The sequence below is a fragment of the Xyrauchen texanus genome, chromosome 19, assembly GCF_025860055.1.
Source record: "Xyrauchen texanus isolate HMW12.3.18 chromosome 19, RBS_HiC_50CHRs, whole genome shotgun sequence".
NCBI classification, from domain to species: domain Eukaryota; kingdom Metazoa; phylum Chordata; class Actinopteri; order Cypriniformes; family Catostomidae; genus Xyrauchen; species Xyrauchen texanus.
Window position 1 is genome coordinate 43,071,207 of NC_068294.1, and position 22,053 is coordinate 43,093,259.

A 22,053-nucleotide genomic window follows, 5' to 3' on the forward strand; every position below is an offset into this window, starting at 1 on the left:
ATCATACACACTAATCACAAGATGGTGCAAACAGTTATTGATGCTCAAGGAAACAATGCACAATTATTAAGAACTAAACGTGTGTAAATTTTGAATATGTTATTTGGGGTAATTTATTATTTTGTCTTGTGGAATATACTTAAATATCTGTATTGTAGCTTCTTCAGGGCAATACTTAATATAAAGCAAATAATATTTTTTATGATCTCTAATTTTTAAGATAAAATGCAAAAACAACAGGTTCTCCAGGTATGTAAGCTTATGTGCACAACTGTAACACAGATATCAATATTCCACAGACACATTCTCAGGGCCAGCAAACCTTCTCTCGTGGCGTAACATGACAAATAAATAAATAATATTTTTTTTAATTTATTCTCATTCACCTTTTTTGCCTGTGCATTTTCAATCGCTTTCCACACCTAATTTGTCTACAAATGAATTTAAAATAATTAAAAGTTTATCCAATCAGAATGAATCCCTCGATGCATATAAGCAAAGCGTGTCTTCTGTTTCACAAATGAATCACATGCTTGTTAGCTGAAGCACATCGTGAGTCTGAGCTCCACCCCCTCAGGCCTTCAGAATTTCTGCAGGATCCCTAAACAGTGCAAATGAATGGGCATCTAAAGTCAAATTGATTTATTTGTTCTTAGTGGGTGTGGTCTTTAGGATATGTCCCAGTCCAGGCCCTCTAGCTGTCCTTGAGTGACGCAATCACGCTTTAAGTGATATACTTAATTTGAAAACGAAGTGCGCAAGATCTTGTTGACGAGTCGGCTGTCATCACTGCCGCTATTGCCGTTGAGAAAGAGATCCTTATGGATTTACAAACACGAGATGTTCTGCCTGATCGTGCGACTCATTTATTAAACATGAAAGGAGGACTGATTTTCACTCCAACTCAATTGGTAAGTTCTTCTTGCATTGTAATAGCAGCATCAGGAGTTTTCTAAGTGTAAATTAGGCTGCTTGAGCATTCAGTGTCAGATCAAGTGTTGAAAAGTAACTGTGTAATCTTACGAAACAACATTTATTGCATGCAACATTTAAATAGCAAATATAGAGCGATTTTTTTAGTGCTTCATATTAGACCTCCTTGGTTCAGGCTTTCGTGCATGGACACATAATGGCAGTGGTGGCTCAGCTGTTGAGGCTCTGGGTTACTGAACAGAAGGTTGGGGATTCAAGCCCCAGCACCGCCAAGATGCCACTGTTGGGCCCTTGAGCACGGCCCTTGACCCCATCTGCTCCAGGGATGCCGTATCATGGCTGACTCTGACCCCAGCTTAGCTGGGATATGTGAAAACAAATACATTTCACTGTATATATATGCAAAAATATATGTATAATGTGTGACCAAAATAAAGGCTTCTAGGCTTCTTCTAATTTGTGATAGCATACAATGTTTTAGTCATGATATAATGGCTTGAATCATACTGTAGACATAAACTTAAAATGCACAGGCCGCCACTGCAATATTCTATATACTTTAGTATGTCAGTGCCGAACAAAATCAGGTTTAAAAAACAAGATGTACAAGGAGACCTTTTCCCCTTTTCAATTTGTTGGAAATTGAGCTGAAAATAACAAAATAGACTGCTACACTATAGAGGTGGAGTTGCTGAAAATGTTTGAAGTGTGAGAAAATGCTTTATTTTGTCAGAAAGACTGTGCAGAAATTAAAAGTGTCTTTTGGAACAATATTTTTCACATATAGGGGAGATGGGGCAAGGTGTCACACTAGTAAGGTATTTCAAGGGCTTCCACATAGTAAAGTGTCACATCAGTAACTTCAAGGTTTTGATCCAAATGTCCAAAAACGTCCAATTTTCTCTGTGTTTTCTATACTTCAAACTAAAGGCGAGTATCATAATTTTGCTATAGCTGTTGAGTAAACAAGTCAGCACAATACAACCACACTGACATACATTCAGGCATGGGTCAACTATATGGTGCAGATATTTTCCTAATTGGAGTCCTGAGCCTGATAACAGAGAGGAACTAGCAGAAGACAAACAGGTTCAAGACATTTTCTTAGGCTATAACTTTCACACTGCTCAATAGAAATGAGAATAGGATCAATAAGGACAAAGATGATGATAATAAAAATTATTATTATTATTATTATTATGAAAAGAAAATATAGAATTTCAGAAGAATTGTCACCATGTGATAAGCAGCCATTTATTAATTTCTATTGATGCGATTATGCAATTATGCTAAGTACAAAGATTAAACAGAGTTTAAAAGAAATTCTACAATGAAGTTGTTGACATTAAAACAGAGTATAAACTTGACCCAAAAGAAAAAGAACACCTCAGTATAAATGTGTATTTTGTACCTGTTTTAGGACAAACCTGTTGTAATAAACTGTATACATTCATTCCAAAGTAGAGAACCACCCACGACACAATCACAGACTAATGCAATCTCTCACATACTATTGAATATAGAAAATCAGTTCATAAAACATACATGAAGTTTAAAATGCATAGTAATACGACTATAGCAAACAGTTGTTAAGCCATGAATTAAAAATGTAATACCTGAGAAATATTTTCAGCTTCACTGCCAAGACCCTCCAATACATTCTCAACAGACGGAGTCTTTTTCAGAGTCAGGTCAGAGGTCAGCGTGCCCTCATTATAAGATCTGATGAACTTGAAGTCACTAGTGCGCGAGCCCGTGGTCAGATATGCGTCATAATTGTAAGTGCTGCGGAGAGTTCCCGCGCCCTCCACGTCTGCGTAATTTGGAGGGAGATACGCGCTGGGAATGGCTACAGCTCCATCAAACAACAGTCTGGGCTTTCTCCTGCGACAAAACCTCACGGCCAGGATGATGATGATGAAGGTGAGGAAGAAAGTGGAAACGGACACCAGCGCGATGATCAAATAAAACGTCAGTTTGGAGCTGCTCTCGTCATGAGACATGTCTTTCAGTTCAGGAACTTCAGCCAAGTTATCTGATATCAGTAAATACAATGCGCACGTGGCTGAGAGAGAGGACTGTCCGTTATCTCTCACGGAGACAATCAGGTTCTGTTTCATGCTGTCAGATTCAGAAATGTCCCGCTGCGTCCTGATCTCTCCGCTGTGGACACCGATAGTGAAAAGTCCCGGATCAGTCGCTTTAATAATGTGATACGAGAGCCACGCGTTCTGTCCAGAATCCGCGTCCACAGCGATCACCTTGGAGACCAGGGAGCCCGACTGCGCAACTTTGGGGACCATCTCGGTCATCAAGGAGTTCCCTTCCGGAGAGGGGTATAATATCTGAGGGGAGTTGTCATTCTCATCCGTTATGAAGACACTCACGGTCACGTTACTGCTCAGAGGAGGAGACCCGTTGTCTCTGGCTAACACGAGCACTTTGAAACTTCTCAACTGCTCGTAATCAAACGACCTCACGGCATGAAGGACCCCGGTGTCTCCGTTAATGGATAAAAAGGAGGACACCGGTGCGCCATTGACATCAGAGGGCAACAAAAAATAAACTACAGTGCCATTCTGTCTCCAGTCCGGGTCTGTAGCTGATACTGAACAAATAGAGGAGCCCGGTTTGTTATTTTCTTGCACATTAGCTCTGTAATTCTGCTCCTCAAATACAGGTGGGTTATCATTCACGTCAGCTACAGTGAAGTGAATATTCTTAGTGGAAGATAAAGGTGGAGAGCCCTCATCAGTAGCAGTAATTGTGATGTTATAATCAGACACCAGCTCGCGGTCTAATTCACCTGTGGTCACCAGAGAATAGTAATTTTTGATTGAAGGGACGAGTTTAAATGGGACGTTTTGCTGAATGGAGCAGCGCACCTGTCCGTTATTCTCAGAGTCTCTGTCCTGCACATTAATGATGCCAACCTCTGTACCGGGTGACGCGTTCTCAGGAATTGGATTACGCATAGACTTCAAACGTATCTCAGGAGCATTGTCATTAAAATCTGCAAGTTCTATTACAACTTTAGCGTCACTAGATAGACCAAATGCATCTTTTCCTTCAACGCGAAATTCATAAACAGTTTCGTCTTCAAAATCAAGTGATCCTTTAACTCGAATGTCACCTTTATTTTTATCCAATGAAAACAGCTTTCTGGCTCTGTCTGAGATACGACTGAATTCATATGTCACTTCTCCATTTTGTCCCTCGTCAGCATCAGTAGCGCTCACAGTAACCACTACAGTATCTACAGGAGAATTTTCAGGCAGACTGACTTTATAGACGGCCTGACTAAAGACTGGAGCATTATCATTAGCATCCAGTACAGTGACGTGTATGGCTACAGTACCTGATCTCGGTGGAGTCCCGCCATCAACCGCAGTGAGAATTAAATTCACCTCTTTTTGCTGCTCACGGTCTAATTCTTTCTCCAGCAGTAATTCCAATTTCTTTTCTCCGTCTATATTTGAATTAACAGCCAGTTTAAAGTGATCATTGTTCTGTAGACTGTATCTCTGCACTGCATTCTGTCCTATATCTGCATCATGAGCCGCATTCAAACGATATCGAGTACCTCGAACAGCAGACTCATTGATTTCAAATGTGATTAATTATTTTGAGAAATGAGGCGAATTGTCGTTAATATCCTGAATTTGAACCGAAACACGGTGCAGCTCTAATGGATCCTCCAACATAAACTCGAATTGTAAAACACATGAAACCCTGTCGCCACAAATCTCCTCTCTGTCGATCCTCTCCGCTACGATCAGTTCTCCAGTATTCAGATTAATGTCACAGTATCGTTTTCTGTTTCCTTCAGTATCAATACGAGCCTTTCGAGATGATAGTCTGTTCACATCCAGCCCGAGATCCTTCGCTATATTTCCAATCACAGATCCGCGTTTCATCTCCTCCGGAAAAGAATAACTCACGTCTCCATAAGCGCTGTGCGCCATAAGCACGAAGAACAAAGGGCAAAACATCTCGCCAACAACACCGAAGCTTTTGCCAATGAAACGAAGTAGAAATGAAATATCCTTAATAATACAATTTACATACAAATGAAAACAAGCACATTTAGAAAATGAATCCGGACGACAGTAGATCAATGAATCAGTCACCATCGACGATTTTGTGCAACGAGATGTGCTGCGAGCCCTGTGGATGACGTCACAAGCAGGGTGGAAAGAAGTGTAATGAAAATGTCAAAGGTTTTACTGGTGAACAGCGACACTATGAGTTAAGAAACTGTATAACATTCAAATCTCTGACATGATGACGTGGCGGAACAAGTGTTATTAATATTTTGCATAAAGAGCCAGTCAGAAAATGTCTTGCAGAGAGGGAGATAAACACGGAAAAAGAAGGGCTACTCCCTAAATTGCCATGGCAGGATACATTATGTGATACAAAGTCAGTACAGAACCATGGACAGCAACATTTCTCCCACTCAACACCACTTTAAATCCGAGTGAAAGGGCGCTAAAACATATTTAGCTGAACTGAACATCACCTACAGCAGATTTGAATTCCCTTTACAAGAAGATTCTTATAAAGGATTCAACAATCAGACAAACTAAACAATACTTAAATCACAAACATAAATTGCAAAGAAAGACAGAATGGATATGGAGAGACACACTGATGTTAAATAAAACTTTAAAAATGACTTTGACAGGGCGGTAAACAGAAAGGGGTATATTTTACTTCAACTGTCTAAAGGATCACAAATGACTTCAGTCTCTCTGAATTCAGACATTGATGAAAAAACTTTCATAAAACAAAAAGCTCATTGAAACTTCTGACTGTTGCTGCTTTTCAGACTTAAAAACTGTCTTCACAATCTTTACGTCTCCCTAGACTTTCATACTAACGTCTAACTGTTCTATTATGTGACAATAAATAAGACATTGTTTCTTATAGTAGGCCAACACAAAGAATGTTTGCATGTTACACAATAAAGCTATAAATTAGGACTGCCAAATATTAGATTTATTGTTCAAAGATTTATTGTGCTTTAAAAAAAATAAAAAAAATAATAATAATAAAAGGCATTTGCTTTTGATGCAGATGCTCTTGTTCATTATAACTGTATTTCCTGTTGTGATTTCAAATGTAATTTTGTTTCTTTATTGAAGGAAGGGTCTCTATTGAGACTGAATGCATGATGTCAAAAAATTACATAAATAGGCAATATTAAACATAAAATGTTGACATATTTAGAAATGCATATTTATCACATTTACTCCTAAATAGTTTACGATAAAGTACCTTCCAAATCTCACAAGGTTCATAGATTTTATAAAACAAACAAACAAAAAAAAACTCAAGGAGTCACGTGACACCATGTGTGTGTGAATGTGAGCTCTGTGCACTTCGCTAGTTTTAATACTTTTCATGTTATAAACTGGTGAGATTCGATGCTCCCTGATCCTTAACTGTTCTAGGAAGGCAATATGTCAAAGAATTAAAATTCCTTGGGCTCTGGATACATGAAAAGACACTTATGTACTCAAGCTGATGCCGCTGACAAGGCCGGTGAGCAGATTTGTCTGTAAAAGTGAAGGAAATTCGGCGAGAATTTGGTGTCGGCAGTGCTGACAAAGGTCGTTGCTGACTTGGAGGATCTTGCTGATATACGTCGATCGATCACTGCCATAGAGACAAAATTTACTGAGGTGGTTACAAGAGTGAGGGATGCCGAGAAACAGATTGATTATCTGGAGTCATCAGAGAAGGAATTAGCTTCTAATCCGCTAGTGACCAAGGTGGATTTGGAATGTGTCTGGGAGAAGTTGGAAGACTTGGAGAATCATAACCAGCAGAATAACATCCGAATTGTTGGAATTTCTAAGGATGAAGAAGGTGGGGATATTGTGAAATTCCTGGATGGGCTATTTCTGAGTCTAATTGACATAACAGGTCATAAGCTGAAAATCGAGCGAGCTCACAAGGTTCTGGTTTAGTAATCCATTGAGGGAGACTTCTGTTGGGTTTTGAAGAATTTGGATCTAAACTCGCCACTACATTGGTACAGCTAGTAAAAACATGCATCAAATATCCACACTAACCCAGCCTTATTTTTATTTTTTTTACATATGCAATGAATAACATTCAAACAAGGAAGTCTTAAATAATGCATAAACTAAAGACTCTGCAAACTAAATTCAGGTGACTCGATACATGTGTTAACGGACTATGATAATGGTCTACTCGGACAACATATTGATTCCTAGAGCTGCAGAAAATACTCAAAACAGACACAAGCAGCGTATCTATTAACCACAAATAATACAATATTGAGCAGCAGCTGTCGGAGTTGCACTGGAGTGACGTCATTGATTGGCTAGAGGAGGAACTGTCAATCAAGAACTAGTGGACCAATAGGGACGCAAAACGCCCCTGATTTACATTAAAGTCTACTCACAAGTTTTGGAAAACAAAGTGCAGAACTTGGAAACAAAAGCAATAAAAATACAGCATGAGAGTATAAAAAAATTAAGATATGAGCAAAATTGTCAGAGAGCACAAAACATGTAATATAACCAAGGAAAGCATGATTTTGTTTGCAATTCTGATGACTGTTTATTTATTTATTTATTTTTTGCATAATTTAAATATTTATATATTTTTGATTCATGCTTATTTTGTAATCTGCGCTTATTATTTTGATCTATGCTTTTTATTTATTTTTGCTCTTATAATTTTTTTTATCTGCGCTTATTATTTTGTTGATTCACGCTTATTATTATTATTGGGTTCGTGACCGCAATACTTTTGACTGGATTTTGATCCCATATTATGCGTCCTTTTGGTTTGAGTTTGTTTTGTGGAGTATTTCTTGCACTCATGTAGAAGTCGAATGTGTCGGCTCACTGAACATTCTTTGACTGTCCGAGAAACTGAACGGCCATTATTATTTATTTATTTTATTTTATTTATTTTTCCATTTTAAATTTGTATTTTTATTTTCATTTATTTATTTATTATTGATTTATTTTTGCTGGTTCGCTAGTGGTTGGAGTTTGTTTTGTGGAAGAACACACCCTCAGGACAGTTATGTGGATGAATCTACACATTCTTTGTGTTTATTCCACCTATTGGCTGGATTTTGTTTACAAAATTTGTATAGAAACACCGGACTTGAGCAATCTGACGGCAAAGTTGTCGCGGGGCTCTTGTAAGCGTACATGGACTGTTTGAGTTTAGACGGTTGGAGCTGTCATGTGCGGGGCTAATCTATTTTATATTATTAGATGAGACACACTCTTTTTTTTATATGTAAAAAAGTCATATGTTACTATGAGTGGATTGTCTTTCTGCACGTGGAATGTGAATGGGTTGGGACACACCATAAAAAGAAGGAAATATATTTTTATTCTTAAACGTAAGACATACGATATAGTGTTTCGTCAAGAAATGCATCTTGACGAAGATATGGGGTGGACATGTTTTCTTTAGTGCTGGCTCAAGTAAGAGCAGGGGAGTCATTACACTGATAAGTAAACATCTACAATTCAAATGTCTCAAACAGATTAAAGATAAATTAGGAAGAGTCATTATTGTTTTAGCAGAAATTCAGGGGCAAAGTTTAACTTTGGCTAATATTTACACACCTAAAGCTGATGATAAGGGCTTTTCTATAGATCTTGAATGGATGCTGCATGCTGCTGGCACCCCTGCTGGCACACTGGTGGAGTAATATTTATCTCGGCCTTTGTTATTAATAATACTTTTAAATATTTCTATCTTAATCTCTCTAGTTCCACGTCTTTGTCTACTGATGAAGATATTAGAAACATTTTGGAACCATTAGAACTCACTAAAATGACAACTGAGCAAAGCAATTCTGTTGATTCTGAGATAATTTTCTCGCAAAGCTCCTCCAAGTTTAAGGCCTTGCCTACAGGCAAGGCTCTGGGGCCAAATGGCTTTGACACTGAATTATTTTAGATCTGATGCTACAGAACTGGCTCCACTTTTGTTAGAAGATTATATGAAATAATTAAATAATGGAAAGCTTCCGCCAACCATGACACAAGCCCTGATCAATCTGATTCTGAAAAAGGACAAAGATCCAAGTGAGCGTAAGAGTTACCGTCCAATATCCCTGATCAAGCTAGATGTAAAAAAATTGTCAAAAATTTTAGCCGACTGATTAAGTTATGACATCTCTTATACATATAGACCAGGTGGGGTTAATTCGAGCTGCAGCTCTTCTGATAACATTAGGCTTTTCATCAATATGATGTGGTTAGTGGCAAATGATCAGACTCCGCTCACGGCCATCTCACTTGATGACGAAAAGTCATTTGATATGGTAGAACGGGATTATCTTTTTAAGATTTTGGAAATATACATGTTCGGGAATACTTTTATTGGATGGATTAAGTTACTTCATAGACAACTGGTAGCGGTGGCACAAACAAATTGATTAATTTCAGAATATTTTACTCTGGATAGGGGCACCCGGCAGGGTTGACCTCTTTCCCCATTATTGTTCTGTCTTGCCCTGGAACCATTAGCAACTGCGATAAGAAAGGAAGATGATTTTCAAGGGGTGGTGGGAGGTATGGCGCATAAGCTTTTGTTTTACGCAGATATGCTTTGCCCCCACAGAATTATTAATTCCTTTTATAAATTCTCTGTATGCAGAGGTAATTGGTCTAAATCCAAATCTTTGGCTCTGAAAGCATACTGCCCGGTAATGGCTTTTCAGCTGGGCACCTTTCAGTGGCCAAAACACAGCATTAAGCATTTGGGTATTTTATTCGTGTGAGTTAATTCTGACTTTAATAAAAAGGTTTTAAAGCGATGTGTGCAGGTGGTCTTCATTACGTTTATCTATGATTGGGGAGTTTAATGTTATTGAAATGAATTGTATTCCAAAATTCAACTTCCTGCTAAAGTCTCTCTCTATAGATGTCCCCCACTCTTATTTCAAGCAATTTGATAGCCTTCATTTAGAATGGTAAACATCCTAGATTAAATTTCAGTAAGATGCATTGGCCGATTGACAAAGGTGAGCTAGGCCTACCTAAGATTTTGTTTTATTATTATGTATTCGGTCTCAGACATTTGGATAATTGGTCATTGGCTTACACCTGAGAGAGCCACTCCCTGGTTTTGTACTGAACAGGAAGTTATTGCCCCTATTTCGCCATTGCAAAGCCTTTCTATCAAACTAACCAGAGAAGTTAAGTTACACCCCACTATTTTGTCTCCAGTTATGTCATTTTTGATTGAAGGGATGAGTTTAAATGGGACGTTCTGCTGAATTGAGCAGCGCACCTGTCTGTTATTCTCAGAGTCTCTGTCCTGCACATAAATGATGCCAACCTCTGTACCGGGTGACGCATTATCGGGTATGGGCAGTTCAAAGATTTCAGTGTTATTATAGGGCCGTTATCATTGACATCAAGAATATCTATTAACACTGTGGAATAAATGGCCAACCCATGACCATCTTAAGATTGAATCAGCAGTTCAATTGAATTCTCTTCTTCATAATCAATAAGCCCTATTAGTTTAATCTGACCAGACATTGCAATGAGTACAAATAACTGCAGGACCTTTTGGGACAAATGACTTAATGCATAAGTAACTTCTCCATTGTTTTCCCTCATCAGCATCTGTTTTACATATGTAGGCAAAAGTTTTCCTGCTTTGCCCCAACTCAAAGTATGTCTGTCCTGCCCTAAACAGCCAAAATTCCAACTTCCATGACAAAATACTATTACATCTGTATTTCAATCAGCTGGAGCACCGAATGGCCATCAGAGGACATTCGGTGCTCCAGCTCTGCATCAGTACTTTTAATATTCCCTTTCAACTCCATGAGTTCTCGTGCTTTGGATTTTTGGATGAATGCATGCTGTATCATCCGACAACCAAGAGCTGCCTTAAGGACCTCCCAAGCCATGTTCACAGAGGATACTGAGGACCAGTTGGTCTCCATATAAACATTTATTTCAGCCTTTTACATACGAGTGCAACTATATGATTGTCTTTCTCCATATTTGGCAACACCTCAAAACTCACCAGAGCATGATCTGAGACTAAGTTGGTTCCAATTGAACAATCAACAACAGATGAAATAAGGGATAGATATAAAAAAAAGAAATGCATTAACTTAAAAATTTGATGTAACTGATTAACTCAAATTCTTTTAATTCTGCTCATTCTTATTTGTGTTTACAGTGCATGTTAGTCAGACGGTCCATTCATATCTGATTGAATGCTTATTGGCCAGAACAAGATTAAATACAAAATATTACAGTACTTGTCTAGTGTGAGATACAGGACAAATTATTTTGTTGATGGAATGTGCTGCACTATGATTACATTTCCAATCAATGCCAGTATGGCATACAGGTGAGAACCGGCCTCATTCAAACACTGCTGTTTACAACAAGGCACTTCAATGAACATGGCTATTTTACTTTACTTTAAACAATCATGCCAGTTGTCAACAAAGCAGAACATTTTGTATATACATATGCATTTAGGTCCAAACCATAAAATATTACAAAAATAAAGATTTCTTGAGTCCTACCTGGAACGAATCACCAATTTCCGTATCAAGCCCTTCAAGATCATCCACAGAGGACGGAGTCTTTTTCAGAGTCAGGTCAGAGGTCAGCGTGCCCTCATAAGATCTGATGAACTTGAAGTCACTAGTGCGCGAGCCCGTGGTCAAATATGCGTCATAATTGTAAGTGCTGCGGAGAGTTCCCGCGCCCTCCACGTCTGCGTAATTTGGAGGGAGATACGCGCTGGGAATGGCTACAGCTCCATCAAACAACAGTCTGGGCTTTCTCCTGAGACAAAACCTCACGGCCAGGATGATGATGATGAAGGTGAGGAAGAAAGTGGAAACGGACACCAGCGCGATGATCAAATAAAACGTCAGTTTGGAGCTGCTCTCGTCATGAGACATGTCTTTCAGTTCAGGAACTTCAGCCAAGTTATCTGATATCAGTAAATACAATGCGCACGTGGCTGAGAGAGAGGACTGTCCGTTATCTCTCACGGAGACAATCAGGTTCTGTTTCATGCTGTCAGATTCAGAAATGTCCCGCTGCGTCCTGATCTCTCCGCTGTGGACACCGATAGTGAAAAGTCCCGGATCAGTCGCTTTAATAATGTGATACGAGAGCCACGCGTTCTGTCCAGAATCCGCGTCCACGGCGATCACCTTGGAGACCAGGGAGCCCGCCTGCGCAGCTTTGGGGACCATCTCGGTCATCAAGGAGTTCCCTTCCGGAGAGGGGTATAATATCTGAGGGGAGTTGTCATTCTCATCCGTTATGAAGACACTCACGGTCACGTTACTGCTCAGAGGAGGAGACCCGTTGTCTCTGGCTAACACGAGCACTTTGAAACTTCTCAACTGCTCGTAATCAAACGACCTCACGGCATGAAGAACCCCGGTGTCTCCGTTAATGGATAAAAAGGAGGACACCGGTGCGCCATTGACATCAGAGGGCAACAGAGAATAAACTACAGTGCCATTCTGTCTCCAGTCCGGGTCTGTAGCTGATACTGAACAAATAGAGGAGCCCGGTTTGTTATTTTCTTGCACATTAGCTCTGTAATTCTGCTCCTCAAATACAGGTGGGTTATCATTCACGTCCGCTACAGTGAAGTGAATATTCTTAGTGGAAGATAAAGGTGGAGAGCCCTCATCAGTAGCAGTAATTGTGATGTTATAATCAGACACCAGCTCGCGGTCTAATTCACCTGTGGTCACCAGAGAATAGTAATTTTTGATTGAAGGGACGAGTTTAAATGGGACGTTTTGCTGAATGGAGCAGCGCACCTGTCCGTTATTCTCAGAGTCTCTGTCCTGCACATTAATGATGCCAACCTCTGTACCGGGTGACGCATTCTCGGGCACGGGGCTGTTCAACGACTTAATTACTATAATAGGGTCATTGTCATTAACATCTGTAATTTCTATTATTACTTTGGTGTCCGTAGAAAGCCCAGATTCATCCTTTCCCTCAACAATCATTTCATACCGTAACGCCTGCTCGAAATCAATAGGGCCTTTAACGTTAATCTCTCCACTATTTTGATCTAGATCAAATAACTCTTTTGCAATTTTAGAGATACGGCTGAACTCGTAAGTCACTTTTCCATTTTGTCCCTCGTCAGCATCAGTAGCGCTCACAGTAACCACTACAGTATCTACAGGAGAATTTTCAGGCAGACTGACTTTATAGACGGCCTGACTAAAGACTGGAGCATTATCATTAGCATCCAGTACAGTGACGTGTATGGCTACAGTACCTGATCTCGGTGGAGTCCCGCCATCAACCGCAGTGACAATTAAATTCACCTCTTTTTGCTGCTCACGGTCCAACTCTTTCTCCAGCATTAACTCAATATTTTTACCCCCGTCCGCCTTTGTGTTTACAGATAAAATAAAATGGTCGTTCTTTTCTATCGAATATCTTTGTACGCCATTCTTTCCTATGTCCGCATCATGGGCCTCATTCACGCGAAACCGAGCACCTTTATCAGCACTCTCACTTATTTCGAGCTTTATTTCGTCTTTAGGAAATGTCGGTGTGTTATCGTTAATATCTTGAATTTGTAATGTAACACGATGCATTTCCAGAGGGTGTTCTAGAACCAATTCGAAATTAAGAGAACATGAAAGCCCCTCATTACAAATCTCCTCCCTGTCGATCCTCTCCGCTACGATCAGTTCTCCAGTATTCAGATTAATATCACAATATCGTTTTCTGTTACCTTCAGTATCAATTCGAGCCTTTCGAGATGATAGTCTGTTCACATCAAGCCCGAGATCCATCGCTATATTTCCAATCACAGATCCGCGTTTCATCTCCTCCGGAAAAGAATAACTCATGTCTCCATAAGCGCTGTGCGCCATAAGCACGAAGAACAAAGGGCAAAACATCTGACCAGCAAACCAGAATCTTTGGACATCCATTCTGGAAATATGCACAAACAAACAACATGCAATAGAAAATGTAATTGTAAGTCTAAATCCACAACGTTATACAGAAGTGAGGAGGATTCGATATTCCGTCCGTGTCGAGGATTTCGACAATGAAACGAGCTGGAAGCCCCGTATATGACGTCATCAACAGGGTGGAGAGAAGTAATGTGGTATTGTCAATGATATTGCAGGTGAACAGCGACACCAAGAGTTCAAGTGAGGAACTGCATAACATGTAATTCTCTGAAAGAATTGAGCTGAACGTGGAATAAATAAGTATTTTGTACATGTAAAGACATTATAATGTCAAGGGCTAAACTAAATAAGGTCGGACATGAGTAAGAATAAAGCTTTGTAGTATTCCTATAAAGGCCAGAGAAGTACAACATGAAAGTCAAACACAAACAGCTCGAAACATTGCTGTTGCAGAACCATGGACAGCAACTTGAAACACAACACACACACACACACACACACACACACACACACACACACACACACACACACACACACACACACACACACAAATGTTGGTCTACCTATCATTATGAGGACTTTCCATAGACATAATGACTTTTATACTGTATAAACTATAGATTCTATCCTCTAAACCTAACACAACCCCTAAACCTAACCCTCACAGAAAACCTTCTGCATTTTTACATTTTCAATAAAACATTGTTTAGTATGATTTTTAAGCGATTTGAATTATGGGGACACTAGAAATGTCCTCATAAATCACATTTATAGCATAATACCCTTGTAATTACTAATTTGTAACTTACAAAATTGTCCCCGTAAATCACAAAAACACGCGCACACACACACACACACACACACACACACACACACACACACACACACACACACACACACACACACACACCTTATCCTTCCACAAGAGAAACAATCCTATTACATGTGAAAAATCTTTCAACTATTCACTCTAATTGCTAGTTCAGGTTGGCCGAAGGCTGCAGTTTGTCCGGTTAGAACAACGATGTCTCACTCAGGTTATGTTCCAAATCGTTGGTTTATTGAAGATGCATAGATGTGTGGTTAGTGTGATGCACGCACACGCACAATCGATAAACTCCTCCGATTTGGGCTAATACACTATATTTCACTCTACAAACTATATACAATATTCAGCCGATCTCCTTTCCATTTATCACCCGTCTAACTCTCTCCCTGTCACTTCGCAAAACCTCCAGTGGACAGTTTTGGAATAGTCCATTTCTTGCTGAATAACAGGGGTAGCTGGGAGAGTCCATGTGCCAAAGGGGAGCACTCTTTACAACGTGAGAATGCCGTTTGTTTGAATTCAAAGGGGAAAAGTGATGTATAACATAAAGGGTCACTATAACTAAGTGCAGTGCAAACCAGAGAGAAATCAGTAATCATAACTTAAACAAATCACTACTTTCTGCATCAAGCCCTTCAAAATCATTGATAGAGGAAATTCCCTTTCATAAACATCCACAATGATTTACAACTGAATTCAGTTGAAATTATTCATCGATGAAAGGAGAAAACAAACTACAATCATCTATTTTAAATTAATATTAAGATATTATTAACTTGAGTCAATGCCAGAGAGAGCAATGCTGACTCGATATCGAAACGGAAACTAATCTTCATAAATGGATATTAAATATTAAGTTCTCTTGTTTACAAAAGACTTTAAACAGTTGGTAATTTATATATATATATATATATATATATATATATATATATATATATATATATATATATATATATATATATATATATATTTATAAATGGATGTTATTAAACTAAACGAGTAAGGTCCTTGACAGGGTGAGACAAGTTCAGTTTTGTTTGTATTTTGACCCACTTGACAAAATTCCTGTAAAGATCTTTAAGTAAAACTATCAGTCAGTGATGAAAAAAATAAACCCTTAATTTAAAGAGCAAGAATAAACTCAAGAGACAAATACCAACAGACGATGAATTAAACATAACAAAATATTGTAAGACTGGACAATATATATATTTATTTATATACACACTCACACACACACACACACACACACACACATAAATGTAAATAGATGTAATCGACAACTAATGCAAGTTTTAATGGACAAATATATATTTTGTTGTCAAGAAACCACTAATAAGGTTGTTTCTTTACTAAGAAAAATGAATAGTTTTCTTATGAATGCAGTTTGTTTTGAAAACAAAAATAATTGCACTTATAAATCACATCAATCATCAATAACTTTGCCACAGAAATAATGAGCTAACAGAGAGCACAGCTGATTTGATAAAAGCAAACTAATGTTCAAAAATGAATATGAAATATCAGGGTATTTTGCTTCTTACTGGGGAAAGACTTAAAACAGTTGATAATGTCACAAGGAAAAAGTGTATAACTACCAAACTGAAGAATAAACTACTTGACAGGCCGAGAAGTTTCTTTGTCTTTGTATTTAGAGCCAAACTGACAAGTTCTCTGAATAAATCTCTTATAGGAGAAATGATCAACTAGTGATGGAAAAAACTTTAAAGACATGAATATAAAAACAAAAACAAATAAAACCCCCTCAAAAGTCGAACACCTATTGGAAATGAATGAAGGATGACAAAAGTTGTAAAAATAACGCATAAAAATGTATTTTCTGTAGTTGCAACTTTTAAGAATGTAGCCACAGAAAAAGTAATTTCTTTTCTTATTCAAGAAAGCATTTAATGAGCAATATTTTATTAAACTAGAAAACAAGCCAATCAACACACATTTAATCCCACCAAGTACAATTGTGACCAAAATTGAATCTGAAATTTGAAGATTTGTTGATGCATTTTACAAAGAGTTTGTCAACTGTAAATGACAGTGCAGACTGTCTTGATTTCATGTGGACATTTTTATATGAGTGGCACAAATACTCACATGACAAGATCCATTTTATTACACTAAGCACCTGTAAAGATTTTGTCTTTGTCAAAAAACAAAAAGAAAGCAAATAAATATTTACTCTTACCTGGAACGAATCACCAATTTCTGCCTCAAGTCCTTCAAGATCATCCACAGAGGACGGAGTCTTTTTCAGAGTCAGGTCAGAGGTCAGCGTGCCCTCATTATAAGATCTGATGAACTTGAAGTCACTAGTGCGCGAGCCCGTGGTCAGATATGCGTCATAATTGTAAGTGCTGCGGAGAGTTCCCGCGCCCTCCACGTCTGCGTAATTTGGAGGGAGATACGCGCTGGGAATGGCTACAGCTCCATCAAACAACAGTCTGGGCTTTCTCCTGCGACAAAACCTCACAGCCAGGATGATGATGATGAAGGTGAGGAAGAAAGTGGAAACGGACACCAGCGCGATGATCAAATAAAACGTCAGTTTGGAGCTGCTCTCGTCATGAGACATGTCTTTCAGTTCTGGAACTTCAGCCAAGTTATCTGATATCAGTAAATACAATGCGCACGTGGCTGAGAGAGAGGACTGTCCGTTATCTCTCACGGAGACAATCAGGTTCTGTTTCATGCTGTCAGATTCAGAAATGTCCCGCTGCGTCCTGATCTCTCCGCTGTGGACACCGATAGTGAAAAGTCCCGGATCAGTCGCTTTAATAATGTGATACGAGAGCCACGCGTTCTGTCCAGAATCCGCGTCTACGGCGATCACCTTGGAGACCAGGGAGCCCGCCTGCGCAGCTTTGGGGACCATCTCGGTCATCAAGGAGTTCCCTTCCGGAGAGGGGTATAATATCTGAGGGGAGTTGTCATTCTCATCCGTTATGAAGACACTCACGGTCACGTTACTGCTCAGAGGAGGAGACCCGTTGTCTCTGGCTAACACGAGCACTTTGAAACTTCTCATCTGCTCGTAATCAAACGACCTCACGGCATGAAGGACCCCGGTATCTCCGTTAATGGATAAAAAGGAGGACACCGGTGCGCCATTAACATCAGAGGGCAACAGAGAATAAACTACAGTGCCATTCTGTCTCCAGTCCGGGTCTGTAGCTGATACTGAACAAATAGAGGAGCCCGGTTTGTTATTTTCTTGCACATTAGCTCTGTAATTCTGCTCCTCAAATACAGGTGGGTTATCATTCACGTCCGCTACAGTGAAGTGAATATTCTTAGTGGAAGATAAAGGTGGAGAGCCCTCATCAGTAGCAGTAATTGTGATGTTATAATCAGACACCAGCTCGCGGTCTAATTCACCTGTGGTCACCAGAGAATAGTAATTTTTGATTGAAGGGACGAGTTTAAATGGGACGTTTTGCTGAATGGAGCAGCGCACCTGTCCGTTATTCTCAGAGTCTCTGTCCTGCACATTAATGATGCCAACCTCTGTACCGGGTGACGCGTTCTCGGAAATTGGACTATTAAGTGATTTCTGTATTATTATAGGGGCGTTATCATTGACATCAACAACATCAATTAAAACAGTGGACCGACCTGCTAGCCCTTGACCATCTTTAGCTTGAATTGGCAGTTCGATTGAACTCTCCTCCTCAAAATCAATGAGCCCTTTTACTTTAATTTCACCAGACTTCGCACTAAGGAAAAATAATTTAAGCAACTTTTCTGATAAATGCCCAAATTCATATGTCACTTCTCCATTTTGTCCCTCGTCAGCATCAGTAGCGCTCACAGTAACCACTACAGTATCTACAGGAGAATTTTCAGGCAGACTGACTTTATAGACGGCCTGACTAAAGACTGGAGCATTATCATTAGCATCCAGTACAGTGACGTGTATGGCTACAGTACCTGATCTCGGTGGAGTCCCGCCATCAACCGCAGTGACAATTAAAGTCACCTCTTTTTGCTGCTCACGGTCCAACTCTTTATTAAGAACCAGCTCTCCATATTTTCTTCCATTTGACCCAGTAAGGACACTCAGGATAAAGTGTTCATTGTTTTGTAATGTATATGACTGCACTGAATTCACACCAATATCCGCATCATGGGCCTCATCTAATAAATAACGAGATCCTTTGTCTGCTGATTCCCGTATTTCAAATTTGATGGTACTTTGTTTGAACTCTGGTAAATTATCATTTTTATCCTCAATGTTGAGAATGAAGTGATGCAGCTCTAAAGGATTTTCCAGCACGAGCTCCTGTTTTATAACGCATGAAGATTTCTTTCCACAAATCTCCTCCCTGTCGATCCTCTCCGCTACGATCAGTTCTCCAGTATTCAGATTAATATCACAATATCGTTTTCTGTTACCTTCAGTATCAATACGAGCCTTTCGAGATGATAGTCTGTTCACATCGAGCCCGAGATCCTTCGCTATATTTCCAATCACAGATCCGCGTTTCATCTCCTCCGGAAAAGAATAACTCACGTCTCCATAAGCGCTGTGCGCCATAAGCACGAAGAACAAAGGGCCAAACATCTCGCCAACAACACCGAAGCTTTTGCCAATGAAACGAAGTAGAAATTAATATCCTTAATAATACAATTTACATGCAAATGAAAACAAGCACATTTAGAAAATGAATCCGGACGACAGTAGATCAATGAATCAGTCACCATCGACGATTTTGTGCAATGAGATGTGCTGCGAGCCCTGTGGATGACGTCACAAGCAGGGTGGAAAGAAGTGTAATGAAAATGTCAAAGGTTTTACTGGTGAACAGCGACACTATGAGTTAAGAAACTGTATAACATTCAAATCTCTGACATGATGACGTGGCGGAACAAGTGTTATTAATATTTCGCATAAAGAGCCAGTCAGAAAATGTCTTGCAGAGAGGGAGATAAACACGGAAAAAGAAGGGCTACTCCCTAAATTGCCATGGCAGGATACATTATGTGATACAAAGTCAGTACAGAACCATGGACAGCAACATTTCTCCCACTCAACACCACTTTAAATCCGAGTGAAAGGGCGCTAAAACATATTTAGCTGAACTGAACATCACCTATAGCAGATTTTAATTCCCTTTACAAGCAGATTCTTATAAAGGATTCAACAATCAGACAAACTAAACAATACTTAAATCACAAACATTAACTTATATTCCAAATTCAATAATAAATCACAAAGAAAGACAGAATGGAAATGGACAGACACACTGATGTTAAATAAAACTTTAAAAATGACTTTGACAGGGCGAGCAGTAAACAGAAAGGGGTATATTTTACTTCAACTGTCTAAAGGATCACAAATGACTTCAGTCTCTCTGAATTCAGCCATTGATGAAAAACTTCTGACTGTTGCTGCTTTTCAGACTTAAAAACTCTTCAAAATCTTTACTTCTCCCAAGAATTTCATACTAACAATTAGTCTACTGTTTTATTATGTGAAAATAAATAAGACATTATTTATTTTAATAGGCCAACACAAAGAATGTGGATTTCATGTCTGCATATGTTACACAATAAAGCTATAAATTAGGACTGCCAAATATTAGATTTATTGTTCAGTTAATTACAAGTTGCTTGAAAAAATAAAAAAAAAGAGTAATAATAATAATAATAATAATAATAATAATAATAATAATATAAGGCATTTGTTTATGCATTTTACAAAGAGTTTGTCAACCGTAAATGACAGTGGAGACTGTCTTGATTTCATGTGGACATTTTTATAAGAGTGTACTCACATGACAAGAGCCATTTAATTCCACTGTGCTAAAGATTTTGTCTTTCTCAAAAAACCATATGAAAAAGCGTAAAACCGTTATAAGTTCAATAAGTGAAAGAAAATATAATTTTAATCTGAACTTGGAAAATGAGAGAGAAATGCAAAATGCGACAGCCTAACAGTCAACGATTTTCCACAATGATGTGAGCTTAAAATCCTGCATATGACATCATGAACAGGGTGGAGGACAATTCAGTATAAAATCCAAATATTTTACTGGTGAACAGCGACACTCTGAGTTAAATGAAGAAACTGCATAACATTCATAAATCTGACAGCATGAGTAAAGTCAAATAGAGGAACAATAAAAAAAAAATGTAAAGTCAACTTATGTTGAATTCAGTTTGATATTCTTTAAATTAATTATCAATATAATTTCTTTTACAATGTACTTTGCAGAGAAGAAAAAGCACAAGAACACAATTTCTTATAATGTAGTTCAAAAACAAACATGGCTGGACTTCCGGTTTGGGTGAGCATGTGAAAGCAGCGTTGTCTCAGGCTCCCGCAGCGGTAACTTTTACTTTTTCCTCAAACCCCCAACTAACTGAGAGTGCAAGAATTAACATTAGAACTTTGAACAGCCTAGAGAAATGTCAAAAGCATCAAAAGTGTCTAAAACGACTGAAGCAGACGCCTCTCCTACGGGCAGCAGCACAGCGCTAGCTGGCATAGATAGTATGCTAGAAGACCACAGAGCTAGTATTGCAGCCGACTTCAAAGCAACATTCGCTGCTCTGGAATTGAGACTCGACAAAATGCAGACAACGATAACAGAACATGGTCTGCGAATGGACTCATTGGAATCCCACGCTGAGCTGCAAGCCCAACGAATTCAAGCACTGGAGGAGAGGTGTGTCGCATTAGCAGATAACAACGCTAAGCTAACAGTGAAGACTTTCGATCTGGAGAGCCGCAGCTGCAGAAATAATATTAGAATATTCAGCCTCCCAGAATCATTCGAGGGACCCAGGCCCACAAGCTTTTTCACCGAACTCTTGGCTCAAGTACTGCGCAACCAGATCCTTCAGGGTCCTCCCAAATTGGACCGAGTGCACAGAACGCTCACCGCTAAACCACAACCCGGCTCACGGCCCAGATCGGTTATACTTCACCTTCATCGCTATCAGACCAAGGAGCTGATCATTCTGGAGGCTCGTAAGAAACGTGGGAAACTTCAGTACCAAGGGACACCAATCCAGATCTTTGAGGACTACACACCAGAAGTCGCTGGGGAACGAGCTAAATATTGAGCAGTGATGGCCGATCTTTACAACCTCGCTCTTCGGCCAGCACTTCTCTTCCCGGCCTGTTTACAGATTACTCTGGAGAGCGGAGCGAAGAAGAGATTCTCATCCCCCGAGGAAACCACCACCTTCGTGGCCAAATATCAACAGGCCCCGATGCCCGACTAGCTTGACTGCTATTTTACCCACGGCTAATGTGGACCATGTTAACCTAGATGGCTCCCTTACAGGAGGAGCTGTTTTTGTATTTGTAAGTCTT

The 22,053-nt window shown here is 39.3% G+C and overlaps 2 protein-coding genes across 2 annotated transcripts; both read right to left on the bottom strand.

Annotated features, from left to right (window-relative positions):
• Positions 1 to 2,516: 2,516 nt before the first annotated feature.
• Positions 2,517 to 19,342, bottom strand: LOC127659591 (protocadherin beta-15-like). The gene is made up of 2 exons (XM_052149475.1): positions 17,563 to 19,342; positions 2,517 to 3,194 (listed from the first exon to the last, which is right to left on the bottom strand). Exons 1-2 carry the CDS (start codon positions 19,291 to 19,293, stop codon positions 2,535 to 2,537), a joined length of 2,391 nt encoding a protein of 796 aa, XP_052005435.1. The 5' UTR covers positions 19,294 to 19,342; the 3' UTR covers positions 2,517 to 2,534.
• LOC127659519 (protocadherin beta-15-like) lies at positions 11,468 to 13,928 on the bottom strand. Its single transcript, XM_052149377.1, has one exon. The coding sequence runs from the start codon at positions 13,901 to 13,903 to the stop codon at positions 11,468 to 11,470; it is 2,436 nt and encodes an 811-aa protein (XP_052005337.1). The 5' UTR covers positions 13,904 to 13,928.
• Positions 19,343 to 22,053: the final 2,711 nt, after the last annotated feature.

Bases quoted from the DNA above. Each gene is read 5' to 3' on its own strand.
- LOC127659519 (XM_052149377.1), bottom strand. From the start codon at position 13,903: ATGGATGTCCAAAGATTCTGGTTTGCTGGTCAGATGTTTTGCCCTTTG.
- LOC127659591 (XM_052149475.1), bottom strand. From the start codon at position 19,293: ATGTTTGGCCCTTTGTTCTTCGTGCTTATGGCGCACAGCGCTTATGGA. The intron at 3,195-17,562 runs GTGATCGCCGTA...CTGGTCTCCAAG, and splicing joins CGGGCTCCCTGGTCTCCAAG to GTGATCGCTGTGGACGCGGA.